At 40.9% G+C, this 18,894-nt stretch overlaps 2 protein-coding genes and 1 non-coding gene across 12 annotated transcripts in view; all 3 read right to left on the bottom strand.

Moving 5' to 3' along the window:
* Positions 1-6,252: 6,252 nt before the first annotated feature.
* Positions 6,253-9,469, bottom strand: LOC146624446 (CAAX prenyl protease 2-like). The gene is made up of 8 exons (XM_085363932.1): positions 9,360-9,469; positions 9,185-9,287; positions 8,091-8,174; positions 7,447-7,525; positions 7,190-7,357; positions 6,782-6,853; positions 6,573-6,635; positions 6,253-6,473 (listed from the first exon to the last, which is right to left on the bottom strand). The coding sequence occupies exons 1-8, from the start codon at positions 9,467-9,469 to the stop codon at positions 6,253-6,255; spliced, it is 900 nt and encodes a 299-aa protein (XP_085220058.1).
* Positions 9,470-9,884: 415 nt separating this feature from the next.
* trnae-cuc (transfer RNA glutamic acid (anticodon CUC)) lies at positions 9,885-9,956 on the bottom strand. Its single transcript has one exon. It is a non-coding gene; the product is annotated as a tRNA-Glu (tRNA).
* Positions 9,957-11,351: 1,395 nt separating this feature from the next.
* ehbp1l1b (EH domain binding protein 1-like 1b) overlaps positions 11,352-18,894 on the bottom strand; it is a 30,073-nt gene continuing 22,530 nt past the window's right edge. For 7 of the 10 annotated variants that reach the window (XM_085364606.1, XM_085364597.1, XM_085364599.1 and 4 more), the window contains 13 exons: positions 17,948-18,802; positions 16,929-17,136; positions 16,671-16,819; positions 16,498-16,546; positions 15,814-16,138; positions 14,790-14,860; positions 14,576-14,624; positions 14,417-14,469; positions 13,939-14,059; positions 12,889-12,988; positions 12,725-12,798; positions 12,474-12,588; positions 11,352-12,306 (listed from right to left, as the gene is read on the bottom strand). In XM_085364606.1, the coding sequence (XP_085220732.1) occupies positions 12,219-12,306; positions 12,474-12,588; positions 12,725-12,798; positions 12,889-12,988; positions 13,939-14,059; positions 14,417-14,469; positions 14,576-14,624; positions 14,790-14,860; positions 15,814-16,138; positions 16,498-16,546; positions 16,671-16,819; positions 16,929-17,136; positions 17,948-18,802 (2,257 nt within the window). In that variant the 3' untranslated portion in view covers positions 11,352-12,218. The remainder of the gene's footprint in view (positions 12,307-12,473; positions 12,589-12,724; positions 12,799-12,888; positions 12,989-13,938; positions 14,060-14,416; positions 14,470-14,575; positions 14,625-14,789; positions 14,861-15,813; positions 16,139-16,497; positions 16,547-16,670; positions 16,820-16,928; positions 17,137-17,947; positions 18,803-18,894) is intronic. The other 3 variants (XM_085364604.1, XM_085364605.1, XM_085364598.1) reach the window with 2 other exon arrangements.

Here is an 18,894-nt window from a genome sequence, read left to right as displayed (position 1 = left end):
AAAGGCTTTTTGATACAAATTTAAACATGAAAGCATGATTTCACCTCTGTAGCATCTTAACAAAGGATGATGGGATGGAAAAGTCACACTGCATTCAAAGTTGAACTTATTAGCTACACATTGTGTGGCTAATCCAAGCCACACATCCAAGCTCGTGTTTTCCCAGTGTACAGCAGATGAGTCGGCTGGCTGTGCTGTGATTGTGTTGGCAGGCAGACCATACACAATCTTACTATTCAGCAGTCTTTTCCAGTTATGTAACAACCACTGGAACTTGGGGGAGAACAAACATAAAACCTCAGGATCCTGGAGAACCTAAAGAGCCTTTCGATCTTGTTCCCCACCTCCCTTTCCTCCTTTTCAACATCCCTCATCCTGCTCCTGTCTCCCCACTTCTCCTGCTTTTCTTGGACTACCCCAACACTCAGCTGTTTCTCCCTTTCCTTATTATTCTTTCATTCCCCCGTGTCTCTCCTTTATTTTTCTTTGAATTCTTTTGCTTTCCCCCCTCTCCTTCTTCTCCTCAGGTTTAGCTATTTGAGCAACCAGATCAGCAATCTTTTCTCCAGAACCCCAGTTTTCACCCCAAACTTCTGTTTATTCAATCATGGAGCCTGATTAGCCCCGCCCCCTGGCCTTATAGCCCCGCCCCATAGACAGATTCCAGAATTGTAATTGACAGAACAGACAAAACCTCTCCTTTCCATAGCCCTGCACTCCCAATCCCCCCTCTTCACATTAATCTAAACACAGTGTGTCCAAGACGTCTAATGGAACATACAGAGCTCTTGATTTAATATGTGCCGCCCCCTAGGTCACAGCTTACTTTCTACCTCCTTGACTCCGAGCCGCTTGCCACATATCATTACTGGCTCTGATACATTCTCAGATTCTGGATTCCAAGCAGCTGAACTGTACCTTCCAGCTCCAAAACCTCTCCATTTCATTTTAACCACTAATTCATTTTTTAACAGCCCGGTAGATGTTCTTGATCTGATGTTCTTCTGTGGCCACTAAACCTTATATGTCTTATATGTATTACACACTTTGGGCTCTTTTTTCCATACGGAAAAGAACACGTGACATGAATTTTAATAGACTGCAAGAAGCTCACATCTCCCCTCAGCAGGTAAAATTTTCACCAAATTCCTAATAAACAAATGCAAATGCCAGCTGAAGCTAAATGCAGTGCCAGTGTTGATGCTTGCACACGAGCACAATGAAAGAAAGACAGAAATCTTACTTTTGTGAACATGAGTGTCTGCACCAAATTCCATTCCAGTCTGAGTTTGTTTCACTTAAAAATCACAGATGTGAAGCTCACGACAAACAAAGGGATTGCCAAAGTCAGCACAGTTCATGCGGTTGAACCTGTGAACTTTGACCTTCCAGGGATAAGCCAAGACTTCTGGGGACCATAAATATATGGACACTAAATCATGGAATGGAATCCAGTAGTTGTTTGGCTTGAAACACTTAAAAACAATTAAACAGTTACTTCACCTTCACTAGGATCCCCTTTTTTTAAATGTGAAATATTCTCTCAGATGAAAGGACGAGCCCAAAAAGTGTTATTTTGAACTCGCTGGACTAAACTGTGTCTGTTCTCCCAGAAGGCTGTTGGATGGATCAGTGAGTCAGTAGGATAAATCTGGGCAGATACATTGAAAGAGCCCCAGATGCTTTAGCGGAGCTGCTCAGTGTCAAACAGATCACCCTGCAGTTATACTGAGGAACTTTCAGGTGTGAGTGTGAGAGCAAGGCATTCCTGGCAGAAGAGAGCTCTGCTGGAAATGCCTTCACCCACATGGATTTTTACATTTAAGGACTGGTTGCTTTTGCACAAGAATCTGTCAGTAAATGGAACATAGAGTGCTGTATATAGAAACGTTTAATTCTTATGTTGTGACATAATTGAAATATATAAAAACGCAAGGCTTTAAATGCTAATAGAGGCTTTTTGGGACTAAACAAATTAGTTATGCCTCTGTTCCTGAGCTCGTCTGATGCCAGTGAAACTGTTTAGTTATTTCCTCATGGTCTTGGGTCACGGGAGTACAGAATCGCACCACTCAGGCCTGTTGCAGCATCTGTGCCATATCAAGTAGAGCAGGACACGTCACGTTGTTCATTTTTCCCAACCGCTGGTGTTTTAACACACACACACACACACACACACACACACACACACACACACACACACACACACTGAAACAATTAGCAGTGGCCTTGTGGTTAAATAATAGACTGTAGGCATTCCTGGTAATTTCAGTGGAGGAAAAAGAGGATACTTTTATCCACTTCTTCTACAACGTCCACATGCTTCATCTTTCACAGCAGACACAGATGCCCTCCATCCACACCCACACTGTCAACAAATCTATACCACAAACGTCTGAACCGACCTGGGTTGCTCTCCAGTTGTTAAATCGAGAGGAGATCAATTCCCGTTGGTTATAGTCTTCAATTACTGGATGCATCGGCTAAAAATGTATGGACGGTTTTGACAGCTGCAAGTCAGTAAATAAGCATTGAAGCTATGTCAAAGCAGTGAAGGTGTCTCATTTGATTTTTAACCTTTACGTATTAATAGTTAAATCATCACACAGTGCAAACATCGCCTCAACTACAAGCTGAAAATGCTAAAAAGTTCCTTCATTACTTGCTTACATGAAAAACAAGATAAAACATTCTCCACCAAACTCTGCAGGTAAAAAAAAGAAGCTTAGCATAGCGAAATAAAAAGGAACATGAGTAGCAAAGGATAAGGAGGCAATGATTTATGTATTATTAACTGCAATAGGAGTCAGCTGCATGTACAGAATCACACATGTATAAACAAACCTCAGACAAACAGCGAGTCAAGGTTTAAAAACTGCTGAGAGGCAGAATGGGAGGACAGAAAACTGGGAGAGGATAATTCCTGAAAGATTATTTCTTTACCAGATGACAGGCTCAGCTTTTCCATAGACACACGCATGCACACATGGACGACACTTCTCTGCTCTGCATTTCACGATACAGTAATATTTCTCCAGGGAGGGAGCATTCGTGTGTGCGCGCGTGTGTGTGTTTGTAATGGCAAAACCATCAACTGCGAAAAGAAAGGAGAGGACACAAAAGGAGAAACAAAGAGACAGACGGGCGTCTGATGTGTAGAACGGTCATGTGTCTGACTCATTTCTGCACCGTTTAATATCCTGGAAACTTCACATTTTGCACACATCCACGTCCCTCATTTGATCCGGGCTCATTTTCCTACTCTTTTTCTCCCAAAAAACAGCTTTTCTACAGTAAATAAGAAAAAAAGAAGTCTAAACAAAGTAAATCACTCCCTAAAACAATGCAAAAATATGCCTTTTCCCTCTGCTGTCTTTGTTTAATACTCCCAGCAATGAAGCAGGTTCCACCTTTTTCTTTCAGAAGCTTCTTACAAAAACCTGCTGCCAAGTTTGAGTCAGTGCAGCAATGTCCCACAAATTTAGTAGACCTTGTTGAGCTGGAAAGATGCCAAGGATCACTGAGTTGAAATGTAGGAAAGCGAAGCAGGGAAGGAGCATGCTGACAAATGAGCAGTCTATCCCTGAATAAATAAAGATCTGGGGAAAAAAAAGCTTTTTTAATCCTTTTAAATCTGAAATATTCAATCCATCCAAGCGTGACACCCGCGGCTGACGCTACAACGTGAAAAGGAGATGCTTGTATATCATACATCATGAGCCGTGTGTCATTTTCAGGTGCAGACAGCTGCAGTCGGATAAAGCTACAAAACTGCCCAGCGCCAAACACTAAAGGTGAAGCTGCAATGCTGTGGTATCGGCGACAGGATGAGATTGACTTATGAAGTGATTTTGGTTTGGAAAAATGTGTAAGAGTGAAGGTAGGGCGTATTTTTGTTCTATCTCTTTTCTGTGTTTCATTTTGAAGATGATCCCTAGTCCCCATCTTAGCCAGCAGCACTTTGAAACCAGTGTTACTTGCCCAGCTGAAACGTTAGTCAGGGTTCAAATCTGTTAATATTGTAGGTGCAGTATACTGTTGCCTTATGTGCACGATTTAATGCCAATTTGAGAATGAATTTGGATGCAAAAGCATTTTGAATGCTCAGTGTAGTTAAACGTGGCCTTAATACTTAAGTCAGTATGTTTTTGGATAGAGATGCATTTTTTTTTGGAGTTTTGCCTCTATACACCACCACAGGTGATTTTAAATCAAACAATATAGATGTGATTGAAGTCAGATTTTTATTTATTTTATTTTTTAAAGCTTTCATTCAAGGGGTTTAACAAATGTATTGCATTTACCGTCCCCCCATTTAAGAGGGTTGAAAAGTAATTGGGTTACCATTGAAAAATATCCCATTTCTTTTCTTTAAAAAACTCTTGGGTTGCTTTGAGCCAGTATCTATTTCACCATGAAGCGCTGTCGAATCAGTTTTTGCAGCATTTGGATGAATCTGAGCAGAGTGTACAGCCTTGAACGCTTCAGTATTAATCCTGCTATTTCTACCAGGAGTCACTTCATCAAAAAAAACCCTCCACTAGTTACCTGGTTTCACTGAAAGCCATATATTATCATATCATAACATTACCTCCTCATGCCTGACACACTGTTTCTCTCCTTCTACTAACATTTCTCTTGCCATCGTTCTGGTAGAAGTTATACTTTGTTTCATCTGTCTAATATTTTTTTTTCTGAACTGTGCAGGCTCTTTTAGAGACTTCACCTCTACCTCCCAGAGAATCTTCTTACATTATTAGATATTGTAAAGTTGTTTTCCTTAACCATGGAAATAATTCTGTCATCATCCACTTTCATCTTCTGTGGTCTTTCAGGTCTGTTGGTGTTGCTGAGAGAACCAGTGCATTCATTCTTTTTAGAAATGTAACAGACTTTTGATTTGGCCACTTCAAAAGTTACAAATTAAACAGTTTGAAACAACTTCCAGTGTTACGTGTGCTACATTTATCATGAAAACAGGCCTCAGTGTGGCACGAACCTGCTTATGAGTCAACTGTCCAATTCATTTTGAGCTTCTGAAAATGGGGAACTGTACATAAAAAATGACTGTAATTCCTAAACAGCCAGTATAATATGTTTGTTAAAGCCTTTGAGTTAAAGCTGAAAGTCTGTGCTTCAATCACATGTTGATTGTTTGATTTAAAATCCACTGTGGTGGTGTGCAGAGGAACACTACAAAAATCTGATCTTTTTTTGCTGCAGGAGCGTCTGTACATGTGGTTAAACAGGCAGCCCGTATGCCAAAGGCTGTTTGTGTTCATATCTGCCACAGACCATCTCCTGCGTGTCATTTCCCCCACTTTTCTCCTTTTCCATCTAATAAAGGCTTAAAGAAAACCTTACCAGTTGAAATGGGATTCAAAAAAAACTTTAGTCAAGACCAGAGTTTACTGACTGAAGAACAGCTAAGATATGCATGTAGTACATGTGCAGAAACATGCGTGACTTTACCCCCACTGTTTTAATTTGTAAACATCTGTCTGACTCATAAATCTTAATTGTCCAATGCAACCTTTAACCATTTCCACAGACCCTGAATGACCTCCTCTCCCTCATCTCTGCTACTTCACATTTTCAGTTTCCCTGGGGAAATACTTTAAGCTTCTTCCCGCTCCACTTTTCCTTTACATTTCTCCTCTTTCCTTTTCTCTGCCCACTCCAACCATTTTCCCTCACTTCTTTCTGTATTTACTGCTACAGCCTGACTGTCATAGCCTTATTTGTCCTAATAGCACACGTTTTAGTTGTGCCTCTCACTTTGGTTCCCTTTGTGTATTTTCTGGCAACATCGTCTGTGTTTGTGTCTGTCTCCATCGCTCTGTCTGCATGTGTTTTTTTCTACTGCCTTCCCTTTCACAGTTCATCTGTTTTTCTCAGCCACGCACACACACACACACACACACACACACACACACACACACACACACACACACACACACACACACACACACACACACACACACACACCTCTTTTTCTCCCTTTTAACCGGGGAAAGTTGTACTGGCATTGAGTTTCAATACAGTAGGAAATATTTTTAACCATGCAGGAAATGTCTAAACTGCTCTAATCATTCTGCTCTCATGCTGACCCACCCACGCATAGACATATATACACGCATAGATTTTTAGTTTTGTTAAAAAGAAAAAAAAACAGCAACTTTTTACATCACAAAATGAAATCCAGAGTAAAAGAAGGAGAGCTGGAGCGCATTTAACTTAATTCGATTTCATTCAGCAAACCAACCCTGGAGGGGGAGCCAGGCTGCAGATGGGAATGGGACCATAAAAGTACTGGTCTGTCAGCAGGAAGAGCAGCACCAGAAACAGCAGGCCTCCCATCAGATATGAGAAGAGCAGAGCTGAACTGTGAGGGTGTTGCAGGGCAGAGCTGATGTCAGGCAGGCCCTGACTGTTGCAAAATGAATGGCACAAAACTGGACCGACAACATGCCCTTAAAAAAAACCAAAACAAAACAAAGATTTCAGATGAAATGGGTTGATTATCGTAGGCTAATGAGTGACCAAATTATCGTATAGATCACATATCTTACCAGTTCTCATGAATATAAAGGCAGTAAAAGCACCAAAAACAGTTGTGTACAAGAACTGCATCCCTGTGAGAGAAAAAAAGATGCGATCAAAGTGCTCAGTTTTAGTTTTATCAGTCCATGTCACATAAAGATGATCAAAATCAAGCTAAAAGAAATGAGTCACCTTGCTCTGATCATGACAACATGGTTTGCCTTTTCAGCTAACTGACCTGCCACCAGAAGGATGACACTCATGCTCTCTTTCCCAAGGCGTCGCTCCTCTATGACATGGTGGAAATGAGCTAAAATGAGGCAGTTGACATTAAAGGCAGTCAAACCAAATGTAATGTAACACTTGCAAACATAGATTTGGAAGAAAAAATGAGGCACAAAATGCAACATTTATTATTCTCTCCTCCTTGGTGCAGAGGAAGGGTGGCGACTGGATTGGACAAAAGAGGGTGAATATGGAGCTGCCAGGCAGGAGGAAAAGAGGAAGATCACAGAGAGCGTTCATGGATGTAGGAACTGCTGGGAGAAGAAGAAGTCTCTCGAACTTGGTGTTAAAATTTAATCTGAAATAGTTCAAATATATGCAAATATGGTTTTTTTTTCTGTTTGAAAACTTTTTCACATACCAACTCCAAAGAACAGTGGAGCGGTGACGATAGCGCCTGTGGGTCCCGTGCAGGGCACCAACATAGGAAGCATGGCCCCTCTGAACACCAGCTCCTCTGTCACTGGTGCCACCACCTGGTTTCTGAGCCACACTGCGTCCCCCGCACACCGCCTCCATGACTGAACATCTGGGAGAAGTGCATGAAAGCACACATGTGCAGCTCTCTGATTCCAGTTAACCCAACATAACATTCAGTTATTATAGAGACAAACGTACCCAGTGCACACTGCATTTCCCCGGTGAAGCCTTTGGGGTTGTCTATAGCGGAGTGAACCAGTGGGCCGAGATAAAAAACCTGACGTGGGAGAGTAAAACCAGTTGTTTATAAAATCTAGAGGATGTAAATTAAAAAAAAAAGATTAAACTGGAAACTACAGGGTACATTTGTCAGTGTGTGGTTTAAACTCGCCCATGGGGATATTACTGCAGAACGTAGACATTTAATGGAAGTTGCAAAGCTAAGCTGAGGCCACGCTTAGCAGGAATGGAAATAAATCTCTGAAATGTCAAGCATGCCTCAGCTAAGCATAAATATATTGCTGTATGAGAGAAACGGGATCTACAGATTACTGTTTGAAGCTACTGAAAAACTCATTGACTATGGTTTTCTTCATTTCTGACAAATCTTATGTTAATGATGTAAATGTAAATAAATCCTGGGTTTTCATCTGTAAGTATTTAATGTGCGCTACATATAAAACTTCAGAGATATTTGTGCCCTCAGTTAAGCAATTTGAAATCAGTACTATTCTTTTCCATCTCTAATGAAGCAAAATGTTACAAATGTATGCTAAACAAAATTTATATTAATATTTTGAATGCAGAATCAAGTTAATCAGATATGGGATCCCCTGACTTACCATAGTAAGTAATAAAGGTAATATGGATGCAGCAACCAAACCGTCCATGCGAAGTCCCATCAACTCCCACACAGACACGTCCGCCTGAAGGGCAAAATGTGTTTTAGAAACCGTGAGAATGACGTTTAAACGAGTCACTGAAGTGAAACGAGTCACCGAACTTCATGTGGCCTTCAGATTAGCTCAAGAACAGTGTGGAGAGAGTTTCATTGAATGGGTTTCCATGGCCGAGCAGCTGCATCCAAGCCTCACATCACCAAGAATAATGCAAAGTGTCATATACAGTGGTGTTAAGCACTCCGCCACTGGACTCCAGAGCAATAGCGACGTGCTCTGTGGATGATGGACAATCCGATGGGTCTGGGTTTGGTGGTTGTCTGACTGCATTGCGCCAAGTGTAAAGTTTGGTGAAGGGGGGATTATAGTCTGGGGTTGTTTTTCAGTTGGGCTGAGCCCCTTAGTTCCAGTGAAAGGAACTCTTAATGCTTCAGCATATCAAGACATTTTCATGCTCCCAACTTTATAGGAAGAGTTTGGGGACGAGGGTGACTCCTTCCTGCTCCAACAGGACTGCGCACCAGTGCACAAAGCAAAGTCCATAATGACATGGATGAGCAAGCTTGGTGGGGAAAAACTTAACTGGCTTACACAGAGTCCTGACCTCAAACTGATGGAACACCTTTGGGATGGAAGAATGGTCAAAAATTCCCATAAACACTTCTTCTGTGGAAAGCCTTCCCAGAAAAGTTGAAGCTGTTATAGCTACATCATAGCAACATCACATTAAACCTTACGGATATTTCAAGTTCAAGTTGAGTTTGAAGAAAAAAAAGCAAATACTTTTGGGAATATTGTTCATAACATTTAATTTTAGATGAGCAGTAATCACAGATTTGATTTGATTGGTATAGATTACTGATGGAAAAGATCCTTTACAAAGGTAACAATCGGGACAAATAAACAAACAGATACAGAATTGAACGATAGGTGGAGTTTAAATTGTCACAGAGTTGAGTTAAACTCATAGTGCTGAAACTTGTCGGGTCACAAGGTAAATCCTCCAGGGGAAATGTTACTATCTACAGTATACTCACCTTGACATCAGCCCAGTGTATCCATGTCTTCACAACTGCAGGTGACACTACAGAGACCAGCAGCACACTAGCACAGCGACGCTTTATCACACTGGGATGATCCCTGCACGCACAGTTTAAGTTTAGTTGTCTGGCCTAACAGCACTTCTCTCATGCCTGTTGGTGAGCTGTATACCTTGGTGAGCTGCTTCTCCAGACGTACAAACTGCCAACGTAGAGACCAGCCAAGAATAGGCAGCTCAGCAAACCCAGGAAACACCTCGGGTGGGTGTTCTCTACCTGCATGACAAACGTGAGGGTTTGCAATCACAACTTCAGCTGGTTCTCCAGCTAAGCGGCGGCTAACAAAGGAGTGCAGGTTCACCCCGCTTTGGATCGGCTCGATCCTGTCAGTTATTTCAGATTAGTGAGTCCTGGTGATTAGCTGATTAGCTCTAATGCTCTATGAAGTCCAGTAACTGCACGCAAAAAACAAGCTCATTCAGGTAAACGGTACGAGTGTAAACAAGACTACGTGCAAACAAACATAATACATAACAGTAAATATTCAGTTTTGGTTATGACTCAATATTTTTATACTAGGGTCAGAGATAAAAAAACAAAAAAAAAAACAGGTGAAGCTTAGCCTCTCCGTGCCAGTAGAAGTAGTTGTGTAATTGGAAAACAAACATGTAGCCATCATAGAACACGAAAAAGCTAGTTCCCTGACCGGGAATCGAACCCGGGCCGCGGCGGTGAGAGCGCCGAATCCTAACCACTAGACCACCAGGGACATGCTGGAGATCGTTATTCTGCACCTTACATCCAATCGCATACAGAAAACGATTTTCATGCCTCTATTAAGATCTTTTGGGGCTGCATCAGTTTACATTTGCTCTTTGCTGTGTTCGTGCAGTAATACTAAACAGTGGCTCTGACTTATAATTTCTTTTATTAAACTGATTTTTGTTAGCTGATTTATCAGTATCAGTCTACACGTCAAATAGATTATACAATGCCAAAAATATATAGTTAAGTGTATATATTCACATTTTAATTCATCAATATCTTTGGTTATATTGATAGTCTGCAGTCAGCAGGATTTACGAAGGTCTTATAAATAAAATAAAGAAATTACATGTTTTGTAAGAATCTTTATGACTCTGCGTTATTGTACTTCTGTGTTCTACATTATAATCAATCCAATCGTTTTTGGCACTTAAAATATATTTATACAACTGTTATGTTATGGTTGTTGCTTCCCTCTTTGCCAGATCTCTTCTGAGAAAGACATTTTTTCATGTTAATGAGAGTATCATATTCATAAATAAAGCATAAATAATTGCCAGAAACTGATTGCAGCTTCTACTCTGTGGCAGAAATGATCTTTCTGGCTTAAAGTGGCTCGATCCCATTCACAAGAGATATATTTGACATATGTTTTACATATTAAAGGCCAACAAGTCATTTACAACCGTTTAAATACCGCCAATCATAAATACTGGAAATCACTTATTGGCAGACGGTCAAAGCTGGCCCACTGGACAACTTTGGAAACTTTAAAGAAGAGCATACATTTTGGGCTTTTAACTAAAAGAAAAAGGTTGTTTTTTATGCATAAACAATAGCTTTCTGTTTTATAATTACAGGGCAGTCTGGGAAATAACTGTACACTGTTAAAACTGTTAAAATTACACTTTCCCCCCTTCTTATGTTAAGATATCTCAGAGATCACATGTGTAGTTAAGCTTCTCTACACTGGTCCAACCAACTTAACCCTAGTGGGCTGTATGTGGCCCATGATGTAAAATGAGTTTGACGTCTTTGGCTTAACAATTTAAGTAATTTCCTCACAGCTGGATTGCCAGTTGGAGATGCATTACCAAACCTCATTTGAGACACACCAAGCAAGGTAAAAACAGATATTTACCCTGAAGTGTTGTTAAATTTAGATTTCAGCTGTATTGATCACTATCCAGCAATGTCTGTTTTGTGATCACTGCAGCATCACATTAGGGGATATTTTTGTAGCGTCCAATGCCTTTATGCTATTATGTGCACAGGGTGATTTTAGCATGTTACGATTATACATTAGGATCATATTACAGTTACTGCCCTGGGTTACATAATCTATGAAGTGTGATGAAGACTAAGTGATGAAAACAGTCATGACAGATGAGCAACCAGCCGATATGTTTTTATTTTCATCATCACAAACATCCTCGATTCATTATACGCAGCTACAGTATGAATACATAGTGGTGCTGTGGAGCACAGTGCCACTTTATTAGCACACCTCCATAAGCATGCATGCAGTAGTCGACACAGAAATGGAAAGCACTTTGATTTCTGTGAATATTGCAGACGTGAGCAATCACATCCACAAAGACTGCAAGTTACCAAGGTGTAACTTTAGGCTGGAAACATCTTTGAGCTCCATGAGGCTGCAGGGGGTCATCCTGAATCTGAAAACACGTATCCTCCGCTAACAACATTGGGCATTCGAGTCCAGCTCATGACTTACCACATACTATTTTGATATCCAAAATGCTCGGGCGTGTTTATGGACTTTTTCCTCGGGGAAGTGACAAGTAGGGTGACATTACTAGAAACCTGCAGATTACAAACAACTGTAAACTAAACTTCCCCTCAAGGCTGCAAATATTTTGGCCTCGTTTTTCACAATGGAGGATAAGCCAGTGTTTGAATACTGAAAGTCACAGATTAGAAACAGAAACACACAAAAAGCAAATGTGCAATAGATGTAAAACAGTCAGATACATAATTTAAATAAATAAAAATAGGTGAAAAGAATCAAGCAATACTTATATATTAAGACACACTTAAAATAATGAACACTTGAATTTCTTTTTTTTTTTTTATCAGAGAAGATGACATATGTTTTGCAGTGTCAAACTCAGAGCAGTCCTCAAGGCACTTTAAATACAAGAAAATACAGAGCCCCAGCATCCTTAAAAAACAGCTTTCTATTTTTAAAAAAAGTACTCTTTTGGGGCTTTGGAGTAAAAGCCGTTTGTGCTTGTCCTCACTCGTCTCACTGTAACACACATTTTTCTTTGTTGCTGTATTTTCTCCTCCTCATTTCGAGACCACGCTCCAGACGCTCATCCTCCTCCAAGGCCCTGCAAACACAAAAGCACGGTACGGTGCTGAGCTCATGGATATCTGCACCCCTCTATCATAGATAGGCATAAAGATCCAAATAACAAACTAATCTCTTTTGTTTTTTGGATGTATAATCTTCCTGTAACCCACTTTGTCTCTTTCACATAACCCTACATATACTGACCGTCTCTCCTTGGTGTCGATATCCCTGATGATCTCGTCCCTTTGGTTGACCAAAGACACCAGCTCCTGGAGGAGCAGCTGCTCCCTCTGCTGCTGAGCGGGTGACTTCTGCCAGTCTGCACAAAAAGCAGCACTCAAAAAGATCAAATTCATTGTGTTTTAATTTTTTTTTACCATTTAGATTTGTATTATTATCTGTAAATCATTTTGACTGATATTGTACAGATTACTTGTTTCCACTACTTTAATGACCTTCAATAGCCATGATTACGCGCAGTTCTCTGGTCAGAAGGTCAAATCTCCTCTCCAGATCCTGCTCCTCTTGTCTATAGATGCAGTTAAGAACAAGTCGGTTTAAAACAAATGTAAAATATACGTATATGAGTATGTGTATACTGATATGTGGGAGGTCTTACAGCAGTTCCAGGTTGTCTTGTCTGCGGATCAGAGCGTTCTTCTTGTTTACCAGAGTGAACCACTCCTGGATCAGTCTCTCCTCTTCATCACGGTCACTTCCTGCAACAGCAGAGAAAAGACATGAAAGCTTGTGAATATTTGAATACAGATAAAGATAAAGATCATTAAACATAAAGATCCACATGCAAGATACTATTTAACAACAAAAAAAAGTGTAAACTAGACAGAGCTGGATCTGGAATTTACTTCATTATAATCACAAGTAGAAGGCAGGTTAGCATCATGGCTGAGGAGGGTATTCATCTGCATGCAGGTCAGGAGATTTAAGGTTCGGTTCAATTTAGTTCATCTTTTTATGCATTTACATGTATATTTTTTGGCGTCTTATAGTGCCACCTTCCCCTCTTACAAGCACTCGGTGATGTTGGAGAGGAAGAACTCCCTTTTGACAAGAAGAGACCTCTAACACAGGCCTGCTCCTGAACTCCTTCAGTAAAATATATAAATCCTGTCCTTCTACTACTTCCTGCAAAATACTGCATTAATTCTAAGATTCATCTTCTTACTTTCAAGTCTCTCCATAACCCTGCACCTCTGTATCTCACCGATCTTCTGCACATTGTCACAGCTTGCTCTACTCCACTCTGGGATCCTCCACCTCCACCATCCTCTGTTAGACCCCAGTTAGAGCTTTCAGACGATTGTCAGCTCGTCTTTGAAACTTTTTCATTCTCTGATGTGTTTTTAATCGCCATATACTCGATTTTGTTATTTCATTGATTGTAAGATGTCCTTGAGTGCCCTGAAAGGTGCCTATTAATACAATATATTATTATTATTATTTTATTATTATTATTAACAGAACAATGTTCAGGGAGGGGCAGCCACCTGCTATGACCAGGGGATAGGGAAGAGAAAACAGGAGTAATCCAGTGATGACACATAACTGCAACCACTTAATCAATGCAAAAGTCCATTGGATTAAATCTGCTTAGTGAATTCTGCACCGTTCACTTCTTGCTTATCAGAGGTTTAATTAAGTGACTCACCTGTTTCCATGAGACTTCGCAGTCGTCTCTCCACCACTGCAGCTCTGCTGTCGATGTGCTTCTGTTCTGTCTCCAATGCTGCCAGCTCACTCAACACATACTGGCTGGTGTCCTGCAGAGACTGACCACAAGCCACCATCATACACGTACAAAGACACGCAGACGAATAGAGGCAAACACACACAACCACACACGAACATACAGAATGACGACAGAAAGCCACAAACAGAGGAAGAAAAGAGATCAACAGAAAGAGGGGGTCGGACAGCAGAAAGGGGAGGGGGACATACGAAGAGAAGCAGAAGAAGAGGGTCAAAAAGATTAGAGAGGTCAAAGGATGGAGAATATAAGATGTGAATGATGAACTGGACAGCTGTTATTCAGTACTTTTTGGAGCCATCAATTAATGATGATGTGAGAATCAAAATGATATAGAAATGAAATAAAGAACAGAAAAGGGGAAGAACACATGACTGACCATTGTTTCCTCGTCTTGTTTTGGAGGCTGGGGCTCATCTGCACGCTGAAACTCTGCAAGAATTGAAATACACAAATCAGAGTAGGGAAAAAAGTGAGGGAAAGAGTGCTAAAACAAATGCTTCAAATGTTAGAAAAGGCTTACTCTGCAGGCTCATACCTGTATTACTCGTGTTTTCTGTTGCAGAGTTAGACATTGTATTTTCATCCTGGAGAAGAAATATAAAACTTTCATATAGCTACAGTAAAGCAGATGTATAAAGTTAAACAGAGGTGAAAATGCAAAGTAAAAATTGAGAGTGTTTCACGTATTTTTTGGCCTGAAAAGTTTGTTTGCTGATGGAAATAATAAAGGAAGAAAGACAAAGTGTTACCTGAGCCGGCCCAGGCTTGACTACCTTTGTAAGAGACCGTGGGGGCGGGACTGGAGTTATGGACTCCTCCACTAAAAGCAGGACAGACAAATGATTACATGTTATATTTCTTTAATTGTTTTAAGGCCTCAGAAAACTTGGTACAGAGTATTTATCCATATGTACTTAATCCAGTAAAATGAAAAGCCAAAGAAAGAACTATCAAAGTGAAAGTAAAACATGTATCTGAATCTGCTCCATTGACACTTTGTGGATGTCTGTGATTACCAGGAGCCACAGCAGAAAATAATGCCCTAATGGTCATGACATATTAAATATTACTACATCGTGATTGAAGCACAGATGTACATGACATCACTTACTGGATGTCCTAACTGGATGCCGACCAGGCCAAACCATTGATAACAGCACAGGAAGGAAAAAGGCTGAGATGGTTTTCTCACATATGAACTCATCAGAACTTTTCCAACTTTGACAGAACACGCAGAGTTCATGCCAGACCTCATCGCTCATGAATCTATTTGAGATAACGTGTCTCCAGGGACATTCAGGAGTTTTAAATAAGAATAATAAATTTCACAGCTGTTCTACTGGGACTAATATTTATAGCCAAAATGAATATTAAACACATTTGCACTAAAAAGGCACATCTGGTATCTCTGGGAACCAACAAAAATCTTAAGTGAGGCATTGTGAACTTGATTTATTGATCTGTTTTCTGTGCCTCTTGTTGCCTTAGCTCTAACTTTGCTACTTCACATTCCTAAGTTACCCTGGGAAACACTAGTGTTTCCACCTTTGCTCCTTTCCTTTCTGCTCTCCTCGCTGTTTTTGCTCTTTTTTTTAACCCAGGTTTATGGTGTGAAAGGGCTTGCATAATAAAAAGTTTTTAACTATGTCTGCACAGTTTGTTATGGTAAGACAACAGAAACTGTAAAAGTTCCAAAAAGCCAAAGTGGGCAAAATTAACCTTATTTGGTGAATATATAATAAAATAATCATACAGAGGGAATAATACTAGTACCTTTAAGCTGTCGTTTAGCTCTTGGCGGCGGGACCACCAGCGTGCTGCTTCCTCCCTCTTCTAGACTCACTCCTTCATTTAGTCTGGCCATGCAGAAAGCAGCAGCGTCCACATTCGTGGGAGTCGGGCCGGTGAGAGCGACGCCGTAACTGGACTTACTGCTGTTGTGCTCTATCTGCAGCACGCTCAGCTCCTGGTTGGTGAAGTGTGAGCGGATCTGGCTGAGGTAGGTCATGACTATGAGCCTGTCAGGCACGGACAGAAGGACCATGTCTGACGGCTCCAGCAGGCGAGAGATTCCCAGCACCTCGAAGCCATCAAACGCCTGATGTTGTTAGGAAACACAGGATTACAATGGGAGATGGCAACAATTGCCCTAGCAACACTCTTTTAATAGAACAGCAGAATATGTGCTCTGGAGCAAAGCCTGGAAAACTATCATTCAGGACCACTTTAAAAAATACAAGAACGTCTGGCTGCTTGTAAGCAAAATATAAAGAAATAAGGGGTGGGCTAAGAATTATACTTATTGCTCTGGGTGTTAATCGTCAAACATCTCTGACTATATTGCATGAAAAATATTGATCTAAAAGTTACCAGAACTATGTCATCATCCTTTCATGTGGCTGCAAAAACAAACTGATGGCACAGTGCACTAAACTAAAAACATTAAATCATGCTCACCTTTTTATTGTTGAGTTTGATATCATGAGGGTCCAACTGGTCAAAATCTCTAATGGCACAAAAGCAGGAACAGAAAAGTAGCTTACAACATTAAGATGAACAGTTTAGTTAATATTTATAATTTCTAAAGAGAATCTACTCAAAACTAGTAACTTTTGTGTAAAATGTCGTACATTTTGTCTGGATGGAAGTGGTGTAGGATGGCACAGAAGGCCAGCCCATTTCTCCAGGAAGTGCTGAAGTTTGTGACCTTTACCCCCTGGTACCCACTAGTGATGCTCTGACACCACTCGAGCAGCGATTGGCTGGAGTTCACCAGATCCTGGAGAAAGAGGGAAAGAAATGTTGTTTCTGTGCATCTACGCAAATGAAAAGCCAAATACGTATGATGAGTAAAGAAAAGTATAAAGATGAGTATTCATTAAATTTACCTCAGCTGTGTCGTCCTTCCCATCAGCCTCCTCCCGGACCACTGTAACAGGATCCAGGGTCCTGGGGTCAGAGGTCTCTTCTTCTGGTAAAGTAGGAAGACGAGATGATGTGATCTCACAGTGATGGACTGTGCTGGGCGAGTCGTCTAGTTGGAATGGTGGTTTCTTAACTACGTCATCAGGGAGGTCAGCCAGCTGGTGTTTTGGCCTAGGAAAAAAAAGATATATGATGTGAAAAAAGCTTAACTTAGAAGAAATGAAGGAGGTTATCGATGCCGTTTCATCATTGCCATGTGCAATTTTTCAGATTTGACATGCAAGCTTGCCATGATGATGATGATGAACTGAACAAACTCACGATGTTAAAAGAGCGTGATGGAAAACATACAGCAGTCGTGTGATTTGCATCAGGATTTGCAGCATGGTTGCCTCAATGCAGGCCTACGCTTTTGGCATTTTATGGGCATACACTCATTTTTAAGCATCTCAGTTTGCCTTTTTGGGTCACATCACCCATGTGTGACCTAAGCAAAAGCCTTAAGCCAGCTGGTTGTCATCAGAGCCTGATTTTGACAGATCTTGCAAGCCTCTTTCCTCACTGTCACTCAGCCAAGCATACATCAAACACCTGACACATTTTTTTAGTTTAAATAATCTTGCTGATTATGATGGCCTTGAACACACTCCCTTCTTTTTGTTGCAAGTTTTAGCGATTTGTAACAAAATGGGGTCTCATCCGGGATCTGCACCTAGGGCCTCTTTTCAGCGTTTCGGTGTAAAATACTCTTTGAACATAAAGTTGAAAAAAGTGACCTCTAGAACAGCCACATGCACTCATGTGTACAGATACACAGACTACACCAGAGCTTGTTTTTTGGGGTTCAGCCAAGTTCAGCCAAGAAAAGACAACATTAGATCTCAGCACACAAAGCTGTACTAAAACATTGTGCTTTATAAGCCAAGTCTCAAACGAGTTGGTCTAATAAAACAGGACAAGATAACAGCCTATCCTGACTTACGCATTTTCCTCTGCCTGTGGCTCTTCTGTTTCAGTTAGTGATATTTCCTGCAGGGCATCAAAGCTGGGAAAAACTAAGTGTTGATTGACAACAGTGAGATCTGTGGCGATGTCCAGTTGTTTTTTTGGCTGCTCAGTGTCACAGTCAATATCCCCCGGGGCCGGGATGAGTCGTTTCATATTGTGAATGCTGGACACCGGGGATGAGTCACCTGACATCAGGCGAATTTTAGCCAATAGGAACTTTTCCTCTTCTTGGAGTTGTTGGTCTTTGGAGTGACTCGTGCAAAGGTTGTTCATTTGTGCACTGTCACTCTTTTGGCTGTCACTGTCACTCTTGTTTAAACTGAAAGTCTTGGAGTTGTTCACATCTTCCTTAACCTTCATTTCAAGACTTGTGTGTGATTGTGTGACTGTATTTATTTCACTATCTACTTTAGTGACGCTCATGTCTGTGTATGTCTTAGTATGTTTTGTATCAGACTGTATGTTGGAAGTGCTTGGAGGGAGAGGCCAAGGAACCACTGACGACTGAACAAGTTCTCCCTCCTCATCAGCTGCTACCTCAAGGCTATGGCTAGTATTTGTAGCAACAGCTTTTCTCTGTCCTTTTAGCAGCTGTTTCTGTGATTCATTAAGTTGGGGAACGGGTTTATTCCTCACTGTCTGATTGACTGATATCCCCTGCTGAGACACAGACAGAGGGTTAGGATGTGGACTGTCTGTTAGACTGGTTAATGACTCAAGAACTTCTGGTTTATTTGGCTGACTGGGAGCAGGGCTCTGGTAAAGTGTTTGTTGGCTGAAAACAATTGAAGAGGACTTCTGGTTTACAGCTGGGGAAGGGTGGCCTGGTCTGAAGACAGAAAATCAAATTTCAGATCTCGTGTGTTTTTCACAAAACTCAAGAACCATAAACCTAGCCAGCATCCTTTTCATGCCCCATTC

Source organism: Diplotaxodon limnothrissa, linkage group LG10, assembly GCF_057381915.1.
Source record: "Diplotaxodon limnothrissa isolate DT_005_m linkage group LG10, D_limnothrissa_male_GT1.1, whole genome shotgun sequence".
NCBI classification, from domain to species: Eukaryota; Metazoa; Chordata; class Actinopteri; order Cichliformes; family Cichlidae; genus Diplotaxodon; species Diplotaxodon limnothrissa.
Note: the sequence above shows the minus strand (reverse complement) of the source record. Positions and strands in the feature narration are given on the sequence as shown.

What these genes read in the sequence shown, in the direction of transcription:
- LOC146624446 (XM_085363932.1), bottom strand. Translation starts at nt 9,469, where the DNA reads ATGCAGGTAGAGAACACCCACCCGAGGTGTTTCCTGGGTTTGCTGAGC. An exon ending in TACCTTTATTACTTACTATG is followed by an intron (nt 7,526 to 8,090) that starts GTAAGTCAGGGG and finishes CTCCCACGTCAG; the next exon opens with GTTTTTTATCTCGGCCCACT. An exon ending in TGTCATCCTTCTGGTGGCAG is followed by an intron (nt 6,636 to 6,781) that starts GTCAGTTAGCTG and finishes TTTCTCTCACAG; the next exon opens with GGATGCAGTTCTTGTACACA.